The following is a 19397-nucleotide window of genomic DNA, read 5'->3' on the forward strand; positions in this document are numbered from 1 at the left end:
TGATTTGGACACACTCTCTCTCTCTCTCTCTCTCTCTCTCTCTCTCTCTCTCTCTCTCTCTCTCTCTGCCTCTCTCTCTCTCTCTCTCTCTCTCTCTGCCAATTAATCATCCTGAAGGTGTGCATTTCTGTTTCCTCAGCCTGATAAATCACAATGAGTTCTGTAAGTACTGCACTCTATCTAAACATGTAAATTACACTTTGAATTAATCACCGAACTATCATCTCACTCAGGTTCTCTCCTTGAGTGTCTGTAATTGTGTGTGTGCTCTCTCTCAGACTCATTTATCATCATCCTGCGAGCGCATGTTCCCTGTGGGTGAGTGGGTTTTATTCAGTGGACCCCACAGGACGACTATAAATACTGTATATAAATATTTACTTATACATAAACTAAAACATCTATACACAGGCTAACCTACAGATTTTGAATATGAATATACTATATATAAATGTTTATTTATACATAGACTGAAAGGGAGACATATCTAGACTATAATACTGTACATGTGCAAAGAGAAACCTTGTAAGTCCAGGATGATTTGTAGTGCAGAGCGTGTAAACACATATTTGAGTGTTTTGTGGGATTATGTACAAACAGCGGTGTGTGTGAAAAGTGTGTAGTGCGCATAGAAGAGAATTGCAATGGTATGGAAGCTTATTTCCACCGTGGAAACCAACAAAAAAGCAGTCAGAGTTCAGTGTTACTTTCTCTCAGTTCTAAGATGAAACACTTGCAAGAATTTTTCTGAATTGCACGTTAATTCAAAATTGAGAGTTTGTGAGATATATAATCTCGCAACTCAAAGAAAAAAATTGTTGATGTAGATGAAAATCCAAATTGTTAGACGTAATTCTGATAAAAGCTATTACCATTTTTATGTTAAATAAAATAAAACAAATGAAAAAAAATAAAGTTAAAATTCCAAGGAAATAATTTAAAGAAAACAGTCAGCTTGCAATTGAGAGAAAATATGTCATAATTGATCTAAAATTTCACAATTGCTTTTTTCGATTTTTGTATTATTATTTTTTATATTTTATATTTTTATTTAAAAAAAAACACAATTGCGTTATGTAAACTTAGAATTCTGAAATATATTCAAATAAAGCCAAAACTGTGGGACATAAACTCAAAATTCAGAGATAATGGGAAGAAAATTGTAAGATGTTAACTCAAAAAAAAAAAAAAACTAAATGCAAGATAGAAACTCATAATTGGAAAATATTTGCTTGCATTTGAGTTTTATACGGTCAAACAAAGTCACACACACACACATAAATAGAAATGATGAGGTTAAAAAGTTGCAGTTAGTCACGCCCTACAGTATCAGACAGATCCTGAATGCAGTGTTTAATGCATGTTTTAAAAAGTCAGTCAATATTTCATAAACTTTGCATGTTTTTAATGTCAGCGTAAAATGCATTAATTTCGTTTGACCGGAATCACAAGACCAGAAACATTTATTAACAAAGTAAGATTTATTTTCATGTTGATGCAACAGAAAGATCTTAGAAGGACAGTGGAAATACATACTTTTCCTGATTCACAACATGCAAGCAGAACATATAACAGTGAATCTGAAACAGCGTTCATCATGACAGAAAACAGAAACACATCACATGATCGAGCGATTCTGGAAGAAATAACACACAGAACACAGTGGGATCATCCGTTGTGCTTTCAGTGTGTCTCTAAACCTCAGTGACCCTCTTATAGATGATCCTCAACACCAAACCAAATTAAACCTCACTGTATTATCATTCTGTCTTCTCAAGATACACTCATGTCAAGATGACCTCAAGAAAATAAGACAGGAGTCTCATAATAACGCCTGACTTCTGCGATGTTTGGAAAACTCATTATTTTCGCAATTTCTTTCAATGAGCATCTGAATTACTGTAAAGCCCAGATTTAATGCTGCAACAATTATTTTCATTAAATCAAAATTGAGGTCAGTAAGATTTTTTTTTAATGTTTTTGAAAAGTCTCTTTTGATCACCAAGGCTGCTGTTGATCTGGACAAAAATACTGTAAAAATTGTAAAATATAATTTTAATGTAAATCATCTGTTTTCTGTGTGAATCTGTGTTAAAGTGTAATGTATTTCTGTGATGCTCCGCTGTATTTTCAGCATCATTCCTCCAGTCTTCAGTGTCACATGATCTTCAGAAATCAGAATAATATGATCATTTACTGCTCAAGAAACATTTCTGATTATTATCAGTGTTGAACACAGCTGTGCTGCATGATATTTTTGTGGAAACTGTGATGCATTTTATTTTTAGGGTTCACAGATGAACAGAAAGTTCAGAAGAAACTGTGTTCAGGCAGATGATCTTTCTGAACTCAAATATCAGATTTTAGATTTTCCTTTCATAAAGGAATCAAATAAAAACACATTCAGTTGTCGAGAAAGCTGCATCATCAGAGCAGACAGCAAACATATAATGCATTAGATACAGTAAAATATGCGAGTGATTTTCAGGATGAAGATAACAGTGCAGGAGATTGAAGATGTCATGGATGTCCTACTGAAGGGACCTTGTAATTTTTGCTTGTTTGTCTGTTTGCATGATGACTTATTCCCTTCAAATACACATGTATTCTTGTGTTTAGTGCCTGACTGATTTGCATTCTGTTTGATTTCTGTAATAATTGTGCAAATGTTGCCGTGAAGAAGCTAAAAGTTAGTAATCAACATTCAACAGTCTGGAGTCCTTTATGCAGTGCTGGGGAGTATCTGAATATAAATGCATTTTCCAGTAGTTCAGCTCTTAAACAATGCAGTGTTTTAGACCACAGAGGTTTACTGCATTTAAACATTTGTGTTCAGATCATTCTATCGCTGAATTCTTTGCAGTACTTTGGGGGTTTCACGTAAATATCATGGTTTAGTATCATTATATTCATGTGACCCTGGACCACAAAACAAGTCATGGTTTTTATAATTTGTAGAAATTGAATCTGGAATCTGAGGGAGCAAAAAAATCTAAATATTGAGAAAATCTTTAAATTTGTTCCAAATGAAATTCTTAGCAATGCAATATTACTAATCAGATATTAAGTTTTGATATATTTACGGTAGGAAATTTACAAAATATCTTCGTGGAACATGATCTTTAATTAATATCCTATTGATTTTTGGCATACATTTTATTTTTTATAATTGTTACCCATACAATGTGTCTATTTCTACAAATATACCTGCACAATTATTTGAAGCCTTTATATAATTTTTAATATTTTTATTCCATTTTGGAAACAAACAAAAAAAAAGTGCAAAATTTAATTTCGGTATTCAGAAAAAAAAATCTATATTGTGAGCTATAAACTTGAAAAGAAAAGTACAAAGTGTTAGATAAAAAAATCGCAAATATCTTTTTTTACATTTGCATTATAGAAGTATCATAATGCATTAATTAAGCTTTTTAATGCAACTTGTAATGACATCATGAATAATTGTAACCACAGTTATAATACAAACACTTTCATAATACTATTATATATATATATATATATATATATATATATATATATATATATATATATATATATATATATATATATATATATATATATTGTTACACCTTAAAAAAGTATAATGCATTAAAACACATGACAACCAATTTCAGCTATGACAAGCGATCATGCAAATATAATGCATTTTTAACTTTGGTTACATTTATGAAAATATTTAATGCATTACAATAAATTGTGAACCCCTTCATAATGCATTATACATAAAGTGTATTTAAAAACATTAACTGTATTAAATTAATAACTGTATTGCAAATTGATCTCTTTTTTTTTTTTTTTTTTTTTACTTTTTGCAATCATATTTGTGAAACTGTAAAGAACGCTTTCAAATAAATGCAAATTATATTTAAAAAAATATCGCTCTTTAGCCACCATCTTGTTTTTGTAGTGAATTAGTTTTTAAGGGTAGTTTGCAGATAGTTTCGTCCCCAACACTGCATATTTCAATATCAGAATTTAATGCTGCATCAATGATTTTTAGACTAAAGTTTGGATGGCAGAATTCAAGAGTAGATATGCATTCATCTAGAAAACATGAGTGACGAGCGTGTTGGCACGTGTCTTCACATCGGACATACTTTGTTCTCAGGAATGGGAATTTGGACGCAGGAGTTGCGTTCATTGGGATGCTCTTCTGTCTTAGATGGGACGGCTCCGGCGATGGCAGACATCTCTCCTGTGTTGCTCTCGTTGGTCATGCCTGCGCGCTCGGTGGTCTGGTTGATGTTTCCCTCGATCACGGTGACGTCCCTACAGCTCAAGAGCTGAACCACACACTTCCTGAACTGAGGAGATCACAGGGAAGAGAAATGCAATGGATTATTCTCCACTGAACACGCTCTAGAAAAACATCTTTGGAATGAATCTGACCTGCACTGAACAGGAGTAGAGGAGTAGTTTTATTAAACACTGAACTGATTTCAATCGTCTACCTCCACCTTTACTGGCGTCCATTCCCACCACTGTCATACACCATGGGATTTTACCCGGAGGAAACGCAGCAGATGGAGAGGAAAGCAGGGAGGAATTGCAGTTAAGATAAAACTACATCTAACGTTGTTGTTGTTGTAACGTGGTCATCCCTGGTTCATTATCATCAAGGAGGAATAAATCACAGGAATCTTCCACCTTTAAATCATGCAGCTAATTCAACTGGGGAGTCATTACAAGTTAAGATGGCTCTGATAAATGCTAGATCTGGATTTTTTATTTGAGACTGAGACTTGATGTGAGTCCTTTCTCTGAAATTGTACCTTCAAACTATTCATTTTTAAACTGCGCAAGATCAACTGGAAAGGGGGACGGCTTAGCATGTGTTTTTAAAACCTGTTTCACTTGTCGGACTATACAATCTGGGACTTTCTCCAGCTTTGAGGTTCTGTTATTTCATCTGAAAAGGGACAAAAAATGTGCAATTGCTATTGAAAAAAACCTGTTCAAATGTTTACAGGGCCTTCACATTCCCTCGGCATTCCCACATTTTTCAGATCATAACCCTGTGATGTTCTCCTGTACTATTTTAGATCAGATTTTTAAAACAAGAAGCCTATAATATGGTCACGTAAGTTTAGCTCTATCTTTAGTGAGGATTTTGTTCCCCTTTTTGATGAGGCATGTACTGTGTGCTGGTTTCTCTTGGCTGTCCCTCAAATAATTAACAATAGCTTATTTTATTTTATTCTACTTATTGGGCCTTGTATCTTAGAAATAATAAGTAAGGGTCTTTCTGATGGATTTGTTCCAGATTATAAAGCATACTATTGTTAAACCATTGTTGAAAAAATCTAACCTTGATTTGACAGTTCTCTCAAATTTTAGGCCAATTTCTAATCTACCGTTTATCTCTAAAATCCTTGAGAAGATAGTTTCTGTCCAATTATTACACTTTTTAGACTCAAATTGAGTTTTTGAATCTTTTCAGTCTGGTTTTAAGAAATGTCAGTACAGATTCTCCTCTCTTAAGACTGTCAAATGATATTTTATTATCTATTGATTCTGGGTACTCTGTAATACTTCTGCTGTTGGATTTGAGTGCATCCTTTGATACGGTCTATCATGTTATTCTTATTTCTTATCTTGAATACTGTGCAGGTATTAGAGGTGATGCACTGAACTGGTTCTTATTTAAACAAAATAACCTTTTCTGTTTATATAAATGGATGTCTATCCTCCAAAGCGCATCTGAGCTGTGGGGTTCCACAAGGCTCTATTCTTGCTCCCATTTTGTTTACTTTATATATGCTCCCTTTGGCCTCAATTCTTAGAAAACACAGATTTTTTTTTTTTCAGTTTTATGCAGATGACACTCAAATATATGTGCCCATTAAGATATAACATCTGAGAGAGGAAATAAAACCTGCCCAGGATGACTATGTACCACCTCCTGTACCATATTACCTTAATATTGTTTTATTGTTTTGATTGGTGTTTTTATCAATATGATTTTATACTTTCTTGTACAGCACAATGGTCAACAACTGTTGTTGTATTGTGCAATATAAATAAATAAACTAGACTAAACTAAACATGACTAAATTTGTAAGCGATTTCCTTAAGCAAATGTGTTTTTTGGTCCCAAAATGTATTACAACAAATGTTAATGCAAGTCCACGAGTAAAACATTAACTAAGAGTTATTATAGTAACAATTTTATGTTAATTTCAGTGTTACTTATCATTTCAGTAATTATTTTTTAAATTAAGTTTGAAAATAGTTTCAATGTTAATCCTAAACTTTTTTTTTATTGTACACTTAACGTGTCTTTGAAACCATTTTTATTCAGAAACTGATTATAAAGTTCATAAATAAGAAAATTCAAAGAACTGCAAGAAACACTGAAACATTGGTTACACTTTATGTTGATAGTCCACTTTAGACATTATACTAACTACAGGTAACTTTGCATCTAAATGTCAACTTATTCTTAACTTTCTATATATATATATAGAGAGAGAGAGAGAGAGAGAGAGAGAGAGAGAGAGAAAGAGAGATATACACTATAAAACAAATAGTATTTTCTTGCTTTCTTCACTATTTTAAAATAAAAACTTTTTTTTTTCATTTTCATTTAAGTAGTGCATCAAACTGACGGTGCATCAGCCACCAGCAAATCCATCTGACCATTGACAAAGTTATTCAGTCTGAGATGACCGTCAAGCAAACAAGCATGTCATGTTGCTGTTCAGGTATTTTTGCAGGTTTCTATTCCTGAAGAGTGTGGACAGAATCCAGATGTCAGCGTCTGAATGAAGGAAACCAGCGGATAAACTGACAGCTACAGCTCAGCGGGATGATGGGAAGATGCAGCGCTGCCAAACACGGTTTACATCCAATAACCTCCACAGCTGCTCAATAATTCAACATCTCCTTTGGAGTGCGCTGGGTCTGATCCAAACCCCAGGTATTTATTTATTTATTTCATTTTTATTTTTCTAATGTATGTCAGATATTTCAGCTCTGGTGAAGCAATATCATCCCACCATGAGAGCTTTAGGGTTTTTCTAAATCCATAAACTGTGTCCTGTGCTCTTCTCAAACCTCAATCCTAAATGGCTTGCATAAGGACTTATTTCTGTCAGGCGAAAGCTTCAATCTCTTTCAGCTACAGTAACCTATTTATCAGTGAGGGGATTTTAAGTGGGACGCTGGAAACTTTCTCGCTGCGCCTCGAGATCTTCATGCAATATTATGCATAAGATCAAAATTTAAGTACAAGGATCACCACAAAATCACTGAGCAAAGCAAGTCGCAAACTGCACAACTATTATAATCGAAAGCTTGGCCTTTGAGAAATTATTATACGTTTCTGAGATAGTGAATGTTTAATTTACCTAAGATGTAAGTCATAACCATTAGAATTTAAACAAAAACTCTTGAAATATTTCAGTTTGTGTGCAATGAATCTAGAATATAAGAAAGTTAGCTTTTTTTAATTAAATTACAATAAATAAAGAACTTTTCCATGATATTCTATTTCTTTTTTAGATGCACCTGTACATTCAAACTAGTGAATCATTTATCGAGAGAATCAAGTAAAGCTGAGCTGCTTCAGTCCAGTAAGAGTTCATCTGGAGATATTCCTGACCTTATTCTGACCTTTACTTGAACACAATCAGGAGAGATCTGAGTCGAGCTGAAGCTGGACGCTTGTACAGTTACACTAAAAGAGCTTTGACCGGATAAAATACTCTAAACTATCAATCACAGAAGACATGAGGAGATTGAGTGTGAAACAGGTTCAGTAGCAGAGTTTGATCATTTAGAGCTTTAGAAATGTTTGCATCAAATAAAATACATAATGAGTTTGATTTCCAGTCAGTGCATGAACTGATAACATGTTTGCGCTGAATGTTCTGTAAGTCACTGTGAATGTAAGTGTCTGACAGATGCATGAATGCAAGCGTCACCTGTTTGTTCATGAACACGTAGATGATGGGGTTGTAAACCGCAGCGGTTTTGGAGAAGAACGCCGGAGCGGCTGCCAGCCGAGGGTCCAGGTGAATGCTGGGAAGTGCCGTGACCACGATGGAGAACGCAGCGTATGGAGTCCAGGCCACCATGAAGGCCACGATCATCACAACCACCATACGAGTCACCTGACGCTCCGGCTTCCTGGCATTACCCAGCCTGCCGTGCGTGTTAGACACCTGCGGACATTCACTTTAGATGATTTATATGGTTTGTCAGTGATCTGAGGTCAGTTTGCAGCTGTAATGACATCTCGTGTAACGAGCCGCTGGACTCCAGATGTTGTGGAGCGACTGACCTTTCTGAGCTTCCGGAGAAGTTTGCAGTAGCAGACGATGATCACACCGAGAGGAAAGATGAAGCAGGTGGTGAAGAACGTGATGATGAAGGTGTGATCCTGGAGGTTTCCTGAATACCTGCGGAGGGACAGAATCTGTGAGTGCAAAGATCAGCTTTCTTACCTTTCCAGAAAAAAGAATTTAAAAAAAATAGGTATATATTTTATAGGAATATTTTTTCCCATAACTTCTTTCCCCCAAAAATAAATAAATAAAATGATACTGACTCCAAGCTTTTGAATGTTACAGTGTATAATGTTACAAAACCTTTTATTTCACATAAATGCTGGTCTTTGGATCTTTCTATTCATCAGAGAATTCTAAAAAAAATTACTTAACTGTTTTAAACATAGAAAATAATAATTGTTATTATTATTATTAGGGCTGTCAAAAATAGCGCGTTAACGACGTTAATTAGTTGTTTGTCGTTAATTACGTCAAATTTGTTAACGCATTTCACGCATGCGCAGTGTGACAAATTATTCAGGTCAGGAAAGTCTCGTCGATCTCTGAATTCTCAAGATAGTAAAAAAACAGCGGCGAACGCCGCGACGAAAACACAGAAGAAGATTAAGGTTTTACCCCAGTTACTCTCAAATACATTCATGCCAAGCTCGATAAACAGAGACGACTTTGGTAGTTGATACGCTGGAGCTTCTTCCTGTTATAGCGTCCTGTGTTTCACACTGCGCATGCGCAGAACGCATACATGCAATGCAGCGAAAATTACAGCTGTTTGGAAAAGCATGTGCATTTTTACTTGGTTTTACTGGCACTTGAAAACAATTTGGCCTTCAAAACGTGAAAATATCGATCCTAAAGTATTGTGGCAGAGCAAATGAACACCTCCCAAAAACAAGAGTGCCCAGAGTCCTGCTTATGTGATGGTGGCGCATGTTTGTATTTCTGAGTTCATTCTTTCGAGTTTCTCTATGCATAATTTCATAGATATGTGGCTATATTTAACCACTGGTTCACCTAAAACTCATACACTATCAGTAGTTAATTGTATAAACTTGTTAAATCATCTAAACCAACAACATGTATGTTAGACCCTATACCATCTAAGCTCCTAAAAGAGGTGCTTCCAGAAGTCATAGGTCCTCTTCTGACTATTATTAATTCCTCATTGTCATTAGGATATGTCCCCAAAACCTTCAAACTGGCTGTTATTAAGCCTCTCATAAAAAAGCCACAACTTGACCCCAGAGAACTTGTTAATTATAGACCAATCTCGAATCTCCCTTTTCTGTCCAAGATACTAGAAAAGGTGGTATCCTCACAATTATATTCCTTCTTAGAGAATAATGGTATATGTGAGGATTTCCAGTCAGGATTTAGACCGTATCATAGTACTGAGACTGTTCTCCTTAGAGTTACAAATGATCTGCTCTTATCATCTGATCGTGGGTGTATCTCTCTATTAGTTTTATTGGATCTTAGTGCTGCGTTTGACACAATTGACCACAACATTCTTTTGCATAGACTTGAACACTTTGTTGGCATCAGTGGAAGTGCATTAGCATGGTTTAAATCGTACTTATATGACCGCCATCAGTTCGTAGCAGTGAATGAAGATGTATCATATCGATCACAAGTGCAGTATGGAGTACCTCAAGGCTCAGTTCTAGGGCCGCTACTCTTCACGCTTTATAAGTTACCCTTGGGAGATATCATCAGGAAACATGGTGTTAGCTTTCACTGTTATGCTGATGATACGCAGCTCTATATTTCCTCGCAGCCCGGCGAAACACACCAATTTGAAAAACTAATGGAATGCATAGTCGATATAAAAAATTGGATGACGAGTAATTTCTTACTGCTAAATTCAGAAAAAACAGAGGTGTTAATCATAGGGCCTAAAAACTCTGCTTGTAATAACCTAGAACACTGTCTAAGACTTGATGGTTGCTCTGTCAATTCTTCGTCATCAGTTAGGAACCTAGGTGTGCTACTTGATCGCAATCTTTCCTTAGAAAGCCACGTTTCTAGCATTTGTAAAACTGCATTTTTCCATCTCAAAAATATATCTAAATTACGGCCTATGCTCTCAATGTCAAATGCAGAAATGTTAATCCATGCATTTATGACTTCAAGGTTAGACTATTGTAATGCTTTATTGGGTGGTTGTTCTGCACACTTAGTAAACAAACTACAGCTAGTCCAAAATGCAGCAGCAAGAGTTCTTACTAGAACCAGGAAGTATGACCATATTAGCCCGGTCCTGTCCACACTGCACTGGCTCCCTATCAAACATCGTATAGATTTTAAAATATTGCTTATTACTTATAAAGCCCTGAATGGTTTAGCACCTCAGTATTTGAATGAGCTCCTTTTACATTATACTCCTCTACGTCCGCTACGTTCTCAAAACTCAGGCAATTTGATAATACCTAGAATATCAAAATCAACTGCGGGCGGCAGATCCTTTTCCTATTTGGCGCCTAAACTCTGGAATAACCTACCTAACATTGTTCGGGAGGCAGACACACTCTTGCAGTTTAAATCTTGATTAAAGACCCATCTCTTTAACCTGGCATACACATAACATACTAATATGCTTTTAATATCCAAATCCGTTAAAGGATTTTTAGGCTGCATTAATTAGGTAAACCGGAAACACTTCACATAACACCGTACTTTCTACATTATTAGAAGAATGGCATCTACGCTAATATTTGTCTGTTTCTCTCTTGTTCTGAGGTCACCGTAGCCACTAGATCCAGTCTGTATCCAGATCAGAGGGTCACTGCAGTCACCCGGATCCAGTACGTATCCAGACCAGATGGTGGATCAGCACCTAGAAAGGACCTCTACTGCCCTGAAAGACAGCGGAGACCAGGACAACTAGAGCCCCAGATACAGATCCCCTGTAAAGACCTTGTCTCAGAGGACCACCAGGACAAGACCACAGGAAACAGATGATTCTTCTGCACAATCTGACTTTGCTGCAGCCTGGAATTGAACTACTGGTTTTCGTCTGGTCAGAGGAGAACTGACCCCCCAACTGAGCCTGGTTTCTCCCAAGGTTTTTTTCTCCATTCTGTCACCGATGGAGTTTCGGTTCCTTGCCGCTGTCGCCTCTGGCTTGCTTAGTTGGGGTCACTTCATCTACAGCGATATCATTGACTTGTTTGCAAATAAAAACAGACACTATTTCAACTGAACAGAGATGACATAACTGAATTCAATGATGAACTGCCTTTAACTATCATTTTGCATTATTGACACACTGTTTTCCAAATGAATGTTGTTCAGTGCTTGACGCAATGTATTTTGTTTAAAGCACTATATAAATAAAGGTGATTGATTGATAGTTAAATGGCATGGTTTGATATAGTGCTCAGGTAAATTTGATCTAAGTAAATGTTAAACTTTTGAAATTCAGAAAAAAAAGAACCACATATTGATGAATCAATACATGAAAATTATGTATCTGTGTCCTGTTATTTATTTTTTGGTAAGCGTTTCAGGAAAAAAAATGGTTAGGATTCAGGTGTAATTGCAAATAGTGATTAATCATGATTAATCCACTGAAAATTCTGATTAATTTGATTAAAAATTTTAATCATTTGACAGCCCTAATTATTATTTGTTAATGTATAACTCTTCAGGGGTTTTTTTCTTTTTTTTACGGACCCAGGTAATGTTTAAAATAAAATAAAAAAAGAACATGCATCATTACTGAAAGCACTGATAATATATGTATACATATATATTAGGGGTGTAACGGTTCACAAAATTCACGGTTCGGTTCGATACGATACACTGATGTCACGGTTCGGTTCGGTTCGGTTCGATACGTTTTAGATACAGCAAAATGTAAAAACATCTCAACTTTTCAGAATGCCGCAAGCGCACCGCGGGTCATGTGACAAGAACCAACCAATCAGCTTCATCCTTTCCCGTAACAACGTTGAGAGCTCAGCCAAGATGAAGGATCAGCTGATCATAGTTGTATATGGATTGCAATTTTGAAATAAATTTAGTAGCAGAGCTACTGCAAGCGATTTTTAGAGCTGCAAATCCATTTATCCTTCGCTGAAATTTCCGCGTCTCATGGAGAGAGCACGTCATTGTTGCTTAGCAAAGACAGACGCCTCATGAGCGCTTCTGCCCGAGTGCTTTGGAAAGGAGGAGAAAGACGCGCTTAGCGTTTTCCATGCGTTTTTAGGCACGATATGTGAACGGCCCCTAAGGCGCTCGCTCACTCAGCACGCGCTGAAGGCTCGTTGCAAAATGTCGAATGCATTTAACAGACCAGAAATATAAGATCCTAAAATAACCAACAGGTCTGGTGTTTGGGTTGGATTCCCTGTAAGCTATAGTGTCTAAATGCTGCAGGGATAGTTTGCTGCGTGCATGTTTCTCCTTTTTTTTCGTCTTTTCCCAGATAGTACTGACGCATATATCCCAGATATTCCCGCTGGTGTTTTTTTTTTTTTTTGTATTCCCGCTGGTGTACCCTGTCATGTTGCAGATGCGACATACCGTTGTTTTTTTATCCACCACTCTCTTGCCATCACCATTATAGCTTAAAGGGAATCCAAAGTGCACCCAAACACCAGACCTGTTGGTTATTGGAGGATCTTCTCATTTCTAGTCTGTTAAACGCATTGGCTATTTTGCAACGAGCCTTCAGCGCGTACTGAGTGAGCGAGCGCCTGCTGAGTAGCCTAACATAAACATATAAGATGGTGTTTTTTTCTTCTTCGGGAGTGTCAGGGGCGTTGCCTGTTACGTTGTTTGGGTTATTGGGCTACCTTGTTGAACGCATATCATTATATTTCTCTTTTTTTTTTTTTCAAATATAATTAATTAGTCCAACGAACCGTTCGGTATACATAATGCGTACCGCGTACCGAACCGAAAGCGTCGTACCGAACGGTTCAATACGAATACGCGTATCGTTACACCCCTAATATATATATATATATATATATATATATATATATATATATATATATATATATATGTCATTGAAGAGCTGGAATATGAGTTAATGTGATGTGTGAATAAAGTTAGGAGAGAAAATCAAGGTAAATATCACTTGTGAGCAAAATGCTTTTATTGTGCAGAATTTGAAATGAAGATGAAATTGTCAACATATGCAAAGTGAGTGGACATATTATTAAATTGGGTTTCGCACACACAGAATGTTTGGAATAATCCACAAATTTAATTTCCAATGTTTCAAATGTCATTTTCAGCACAGAAATATATTAGAAATGTAGTCTGGAACACCCTAGAGCTCAGAAGAAAAAGAGGGGAAATTGAAACAACATTTTTATTATAAGAAATTGTTACATCAGTGGCTCAGAGCTTCTCATCAAAGGAAGCCTGTTCTTTCTCTGTTGAACACTAGGATCAATTTTTCCCATTTTTTCAGTATTACACATGAATGCGCTGGAGATCTTATGGAAACCCCTGCCTGAGTCTGTTTAGTGTGATGTATTAATGCTTATTTGCATTAAGTCACTGCTTGGAAGTCAAGTGCTTGGATGTGGTGTTTGCAGCTCATGGTGAATACGAGATGAAAGGGTGAAGTCTGTCTTAAACAAGGTAAAACTCAGAATTTCTGAATATAAAGAAGAAAGGAGGTCATAAAGCAAAATGACAGTATAAGCCGGTGACAGAAGAAAGGACAAACTAATACACAATACAGCTGGAGGATATTTACCCAACGCTCACACAAACACCGGCACTGGTTACTATTTACAATGACTCTAAAAGGGCGTTGAGTCTAAAGAGAAGTACGTTTAGTCAGTGTTTACTACAATAACACTAAAATTATGCCCTGATGTGCCAGTTAGTGAGATATTTTAGATTTCTGATGATTGTGCAATTCTTTATTATGTTATATAATATGTTTACTCTTATCTGACAAGTGAAAACTCATCACATGCAGATTAACGTGTAACAAGACATTTGTATTTTTGATCAGTTGAAAAAACTCAGAATTATGAGATATTAACTCAGAATTACGAGATATAAACTCAGAATTACGAGATATAAACTCAGAATTATGAGATATTAACTCAGAATTACGAGATATAAACTCAGAATTACGAGATATAAACTCAGAATTATGAGATATTAACTCAGAATTACGAGATATAAACTCAGAATTACGAGATATAAACTCAGAATTATGAGATATTAACTCAGAATCATGAGATATAAACTCAGAATTACTAAATATAAACTCAGAATTACAAGACATAAACTCAGAATTACGAGACATAAACTCAGAATTACGAGACTTAAACTCAGAATTACGAGACATAAACTCAGAATTACGAGACATAATCTCAGAATTAAAAGATATAAACTCAGAATTACGAGACATAAACTCAGAATTACAAGACAGAATTCAACTCAGAATTACGAGACATAAACTCAGAATTACGAGACTTAAACTCAGAATTACGAGACATAAACTCAGAATTACGAGACATAAACTCAGAATTACGAGACTTAAACTCAGAATTACGAGACATAAACTCAGAATTACGAGACAAACTCAGAATTACGAGACTTAAACTCAGAATTACGAGACATAAACTCAGAATTACGAGACAAACTCAAAATTACGAGACATAAACTCAGAATTACGAGACATAAACTCAGAATTACGAGATATAAACTCAGAATTACGAGATATAAACTCAGAATTACGAGACATAAACTCAGAATTATGAGATATAAACTCAGAATTACAGAATTACGAGACATAAACTCAGAATTACGAGACATAAACTCAGAATTACGAGACATAAACTCAGAATTACGAGATATAAACTCAGAATTACGAGACATAAACTCAGAATTACGAGACAATAAACTCAGAATTACGAGACATAAACTCAGAATTACGAGACTTAAACTCAGAATTACGAGACATAAACTCAGAATTACGAGATATAAACTCAGAATTACGAGACATAAACTCAGAATTACGAGACTTAAACTCAGAATTACGAGACATAAACTCAGAATTACGAGACAAACTCAGAATTACGAGATATAAACTCAGAATTACGAGACATAAACTCAGAATTATGAGACATAAACTCAGAATTATAAGATATTAACTCATCAATTTTTTTAATTATAAGAAAAATAGTCACAAGTAACTTTTTTATTATTATTCCTTGGCAGAAAGGGGCTTCCATACTAAAGCACAGTGATGTTTAAAGATAAAGATGTTGAATATAAAATGCAGTTTGAACAAGTCCTGGTGAGTATTTCATATGGCCATAAGAATTCAAATAAATTATCCTGTCAGAACAAGACTGGCATTTACGGATAAAAGAACTAATTAGTAGAGAAGAGACAATAAATCCGAGCTGGTTACTTAGCTGCTGGTTCAGGCTTAAACGAGATGGAAAAGCTCTCATGGCGGCAAGTTTGACAAGCTCCATCCATTAAACCTACTCATGCTATATTGTGTAGTCTCTTGTTAGAAAATTAATAGATTTTAGACTATTAGAAGATGTGCACAGAATAAGCCCTCATTTACAGTGTCCTCTCTGATACAAGCTTGACAGATTTTTTAAAAAGTCTGCCTCACAAAATGACAATAATAACCCTGTGGAGTCCCAGTAACACAACAGACAGTGATCAAATCACATCACATGCAGAACTAGCGCTGCTTCTGCAACGGTTCTTGTTATTCTCTACAACATTCACTAATTAAGCTTATTCCCTGTCACACATTCAGCACATCTTGGTCTTTAGAAGTGATGGATAAACTGCTTCATTACAAGCATGCATGTCAAGCGTGCCATTTACAGGAGACGTTAGACATCTTTTAACCTTGCTTTAACCCCAGAGCGCACCATCAGCTCCTGTTGATAGTCCAGTCAGCATTATTGAGCGCTTCTGTTTTCTGACTGACGGAAATGTTAAAGTGAATCTGACAGTCTGTAGATATAAATGATCTGCATGTAAATGAGGAGAGTGGAGGAGAAAGGGTTTGACAATTAATCTAATGGAAAAAAAATATTATTTTAATTTAAGGCTTTCAGCTTTATTCGGTATACATGTTTTTGTTATGCATAAATATTATTGTTTTGTTTGTTTGTTTTTATACACTTTCTGGATACTTGTAAATGTAGTTTACTGTTATTATTTAGATTTTTGTGTTATGCTGAAAATTTATCTTGAAAAAACATTAGCATTTAAAAAAAAAATGCATGCACTTTTTTGTATTTAATTAAGGTTTGAGATTAAAAATGTGTAAGGGGGAGCTTTTTAGCTGCTGTAATTAGTCTTTGTGTCTTGGAACTGAACTGAGCTGTTAATGGCCCCGCGGTGTGATAAATGAGTGTTTGGGCTCCTCACCAGTTGGGTTCGCAGGTGGTGCCGATCTTGCTGACGGTGTAGCTGCTCCAGCCCAGGACGGGAGGAATGGTCCAGATGAAGGAGAAGGTCCAGACGAACAGCAGACCCAGAGCTGCGTGCTTTCCTCGCAGACGGATGTTCCCCAGCGGCCGACAGATGACGAAGAACCGTTCGAACGCCAGGACGGCCAGAGACCACAGAGCCACGATTCCTGCAGATTCAGATTCAGACAGAGACCGATAACATCTCTCCTAAAACACCTGAGAAGACTGAGCCATGTCCTTCAGAAGCTTCAGGGCCAGACGCCTCATGAAATCTCGTTGCATGAGTCATGAGTCATTTTAGATGTGTTTCAATTCATATTTATTCTTAAAACCAGGTGGTGAGTTTTCAGACAGGTCTGCACTTTCTCAAATCCATGAAATTTGCATCATCATCATCATCATTGTTATGGAACTGAATCAATGCTGAACTAAACTGAGCTGACCCTGTTGTCTTCTGTAGAGTTGCCTTTCAGCTGTATCAAACTTTTTCATAATTAATTAATTTTGCAACAGAGTTGGTTATTTGCTTTAACACTGAACTGAGTTCAGCTGAGTAATGACTCTATTGTTTTCTGCAGCGCTGCCTTACACTGTAGTTGAATCGAAATTATTTCATGATTAATTATTTTGCAACTTTTTGCACTTTTCCTGTTTAGGCTGCTTTGAAATCATCTGTATTGTATAAAGAGCTGTTGAAATAAATGTGTCTTGACAATGCATTTCATTTCTGAAAAATGCATGCAACTCATATTAAAACAAACTGTGCATTTTTTTTAATATATTGCATATTAATATTTTAAGTCCATGCAAATTTACGCTGAACTATTAATTTCAAGATCTGAGATTAAATGAAATATTGAAATCTGTCAGTCCGCAACTTCTTTACTGAACTAGTCTCGACAGATCATTAAATTTGCATGTGGTGCATAAAAAGTGATGTTTCTATCATAGACTCTAACTTCAACGATTGAGCTTCATATGATCAGATGTTAAGATTTAAGAAATAAAGTGTCCACCATGAACTCAATATGAAATCAGGACGAATTCACTCTGCTTTGCTGCACATCTGACGTCTGCAATCACAGTTTTTCTCTGGTGATAATATAATGTTTATTTTCTGTTTAATTTGATTAATTCTGTTGCACATTCACTATCACAGAGAACGATCCCCGAGCAGAGATTGACTCAGATCAGTCAATGAAAGTCTTATTAGCAGTTTAGAAGACTTTATAAAACTATATTTCCAGCAAATTTTCTATATAATTTTTAAATGTACCTAATTTTCCCAACAGTTACTTGTTCTTCTGATCTAATTAAACGCCTTTAGACAGACACTAAGCACTTTTTTATATTTTATGTAACTGTTAATAATAATTAGCAACACTTTGCTTTTGTTGGTGTCATTTTAACACTGAAAACTGTTGAAAAGGCAATGAAAAGTAAATAAATACATAACTGGCATGAATGAAATTTTAGAGTATGTACAAAAAATACATATAGATTGATTGATACAGAAGTAATGTAGGATTTTTGAAGCACGTGCTCAAACTGAAAGTGTTTAGAGCATCCAGTGTCCAGATATTAAAATGAACCACTCAAACCCAAACCAAATATGGTGACCAAAATCACAAGGGCTAAAGCAAACTTTTGACTCACCAAAAAAGGTGACTGCGAATCCCTCCAGAACACAAGCCCATCTCCCCAAGAAGAAATATCCGTGGTAGTTGGTGATGAAACTGATGGTTCCTCCGCTCAGAGACACGAGGAAGTCCGCCAGAGACAGGTTGACGATGATATAATTGAGCGGCTGTCGGAGCTGCTTGAACCTGAAGGTGACGAGCATCACGGTGAAGTTCTCGCACAGAGACACCGAGGTCACCACGAACATCAGCGCCGCCAGGACTCGGTAGTTCCAGGGTGCGATGGAGGAGAGCGGTCCGGAGAACGGGTCCTCGGTGTGAGACACGCCGTTCACCGCCGCAGCGAACGAGCCCATCGCTCCGAGCCACTCGACACAATCAGCCCGAGCCTACATCTGGAGGACGTGCGCGTGCACCGTTAATGCACCCTGTTTGTGTGATGCTCTCTGGGTCTGTCCTCTACATCAGCAGCGGGATCCAGCGCACTTTGGTGACTTTCTCTTGCTGGATGGGGTTTATATACAGTAGCATCACAGGTCAACTGCGCCTTCATCATCATCATCATCATCATCGCTTCTGTCAGTGCGCTCCTCCTTCGAGGAATTTGTTTCGAAGGCTTGTCAAAATTATCAATTTTTCTTTTCATTAGGATATTAAGTAAAGATCATGTACCATGCAGATATTTAGTAAATTTCCTACAATAAATATATCAAAACTTAATTTTTGATTAGTAATATGCATTTAATTTCGACAACTTTAATGGCGATTTTTTTTTTTTTTTGCTCCCTCAGATTCCAGTTTTTCAAATAGTTGTATCTCAGACAAATATTGTCTTCCTAACAAACCACACATCAATGTTAAGCTTTCAGACGATGCATACATCTCAATAAAACAATTTTTACCATTATGACTGTTTTTGTGGTGCAGAGTTTTGCAGACGCTTTAACGTCTCGTGCGTAATTCTGATGCAAAGTCGCGCGAACTCCAATCAGTGAGCGCGCGAACGACGACTTTGCATCAGA

The 19397-nt window shown here is 36.2% G+C and overlaps 1 protein-coding gene across 1 annotated transcript; it reads right to left on the bottom strand.

The window, feature by feature from the left end:
• Positions 1-3909: 3909 nt before the first annotated feature.
• Positions 3910-18942, bottom strand: LOC113057483 (opsin-VA). The gene is made up of 5 exons (XM_026224910.1): positions 18392-18942; positions 16692-16902; positions 8306-8423; positions 7947-8186; positions 3910-4325 (listed from the first exon to the last, which is right to left on the bottom strand). The coding sequence occupies exons 1-5, from the start codon at positions 18729-18731 to the stop codon at positions 4104-4106; spliced, it is 1131 nt and encodes a 376-aa protein (XP_026080695.1). The 5' UTR covers positions 18732-18942; the 3' UTR covers positions 3910-4103.
• Between the last annotated feature and the right edge of the window lie 455 nt (positions 18943-19397).

Source organism: Carassius auratus, chromosome 38, assembly GCF_003368295.1.
Source record: "Carassius auratus strain Wakin chromosome 38, ASM336829v1, whole genome shotgun sequence".
NCBI lineage: Eukaryota > Metazoa > Chordata > Actinopteri > Cypriniformes > Cyprinidae > Carassius > Carassius auratus.

Bases quoted from the DNA above. Each gene is read 5' to 3' on its own strand.
- LOC113057483 (XM_026224910.1), bottom strand. From the start codon at position 18,731: ATGGGCTCGTTCGCTGCGGCGGTGAACGGCGTGTCTCACACCGAGGAC. The intron at 16,903-18,391 runs GTGAGTCAAAAG...CTGAATCTGCAG, and splicing joins ATTCGCAGTCACCTTTTTTG to GAATCGTGGCTCTGTGGTCT. The intron at 8,424-16,691 runs GTGAGGAGCCCA...GTCCCTCCGCAG, and splicing joins ACCACCTGCGAACCCAACTG to GTATTCAGGAAACCTCCAGG.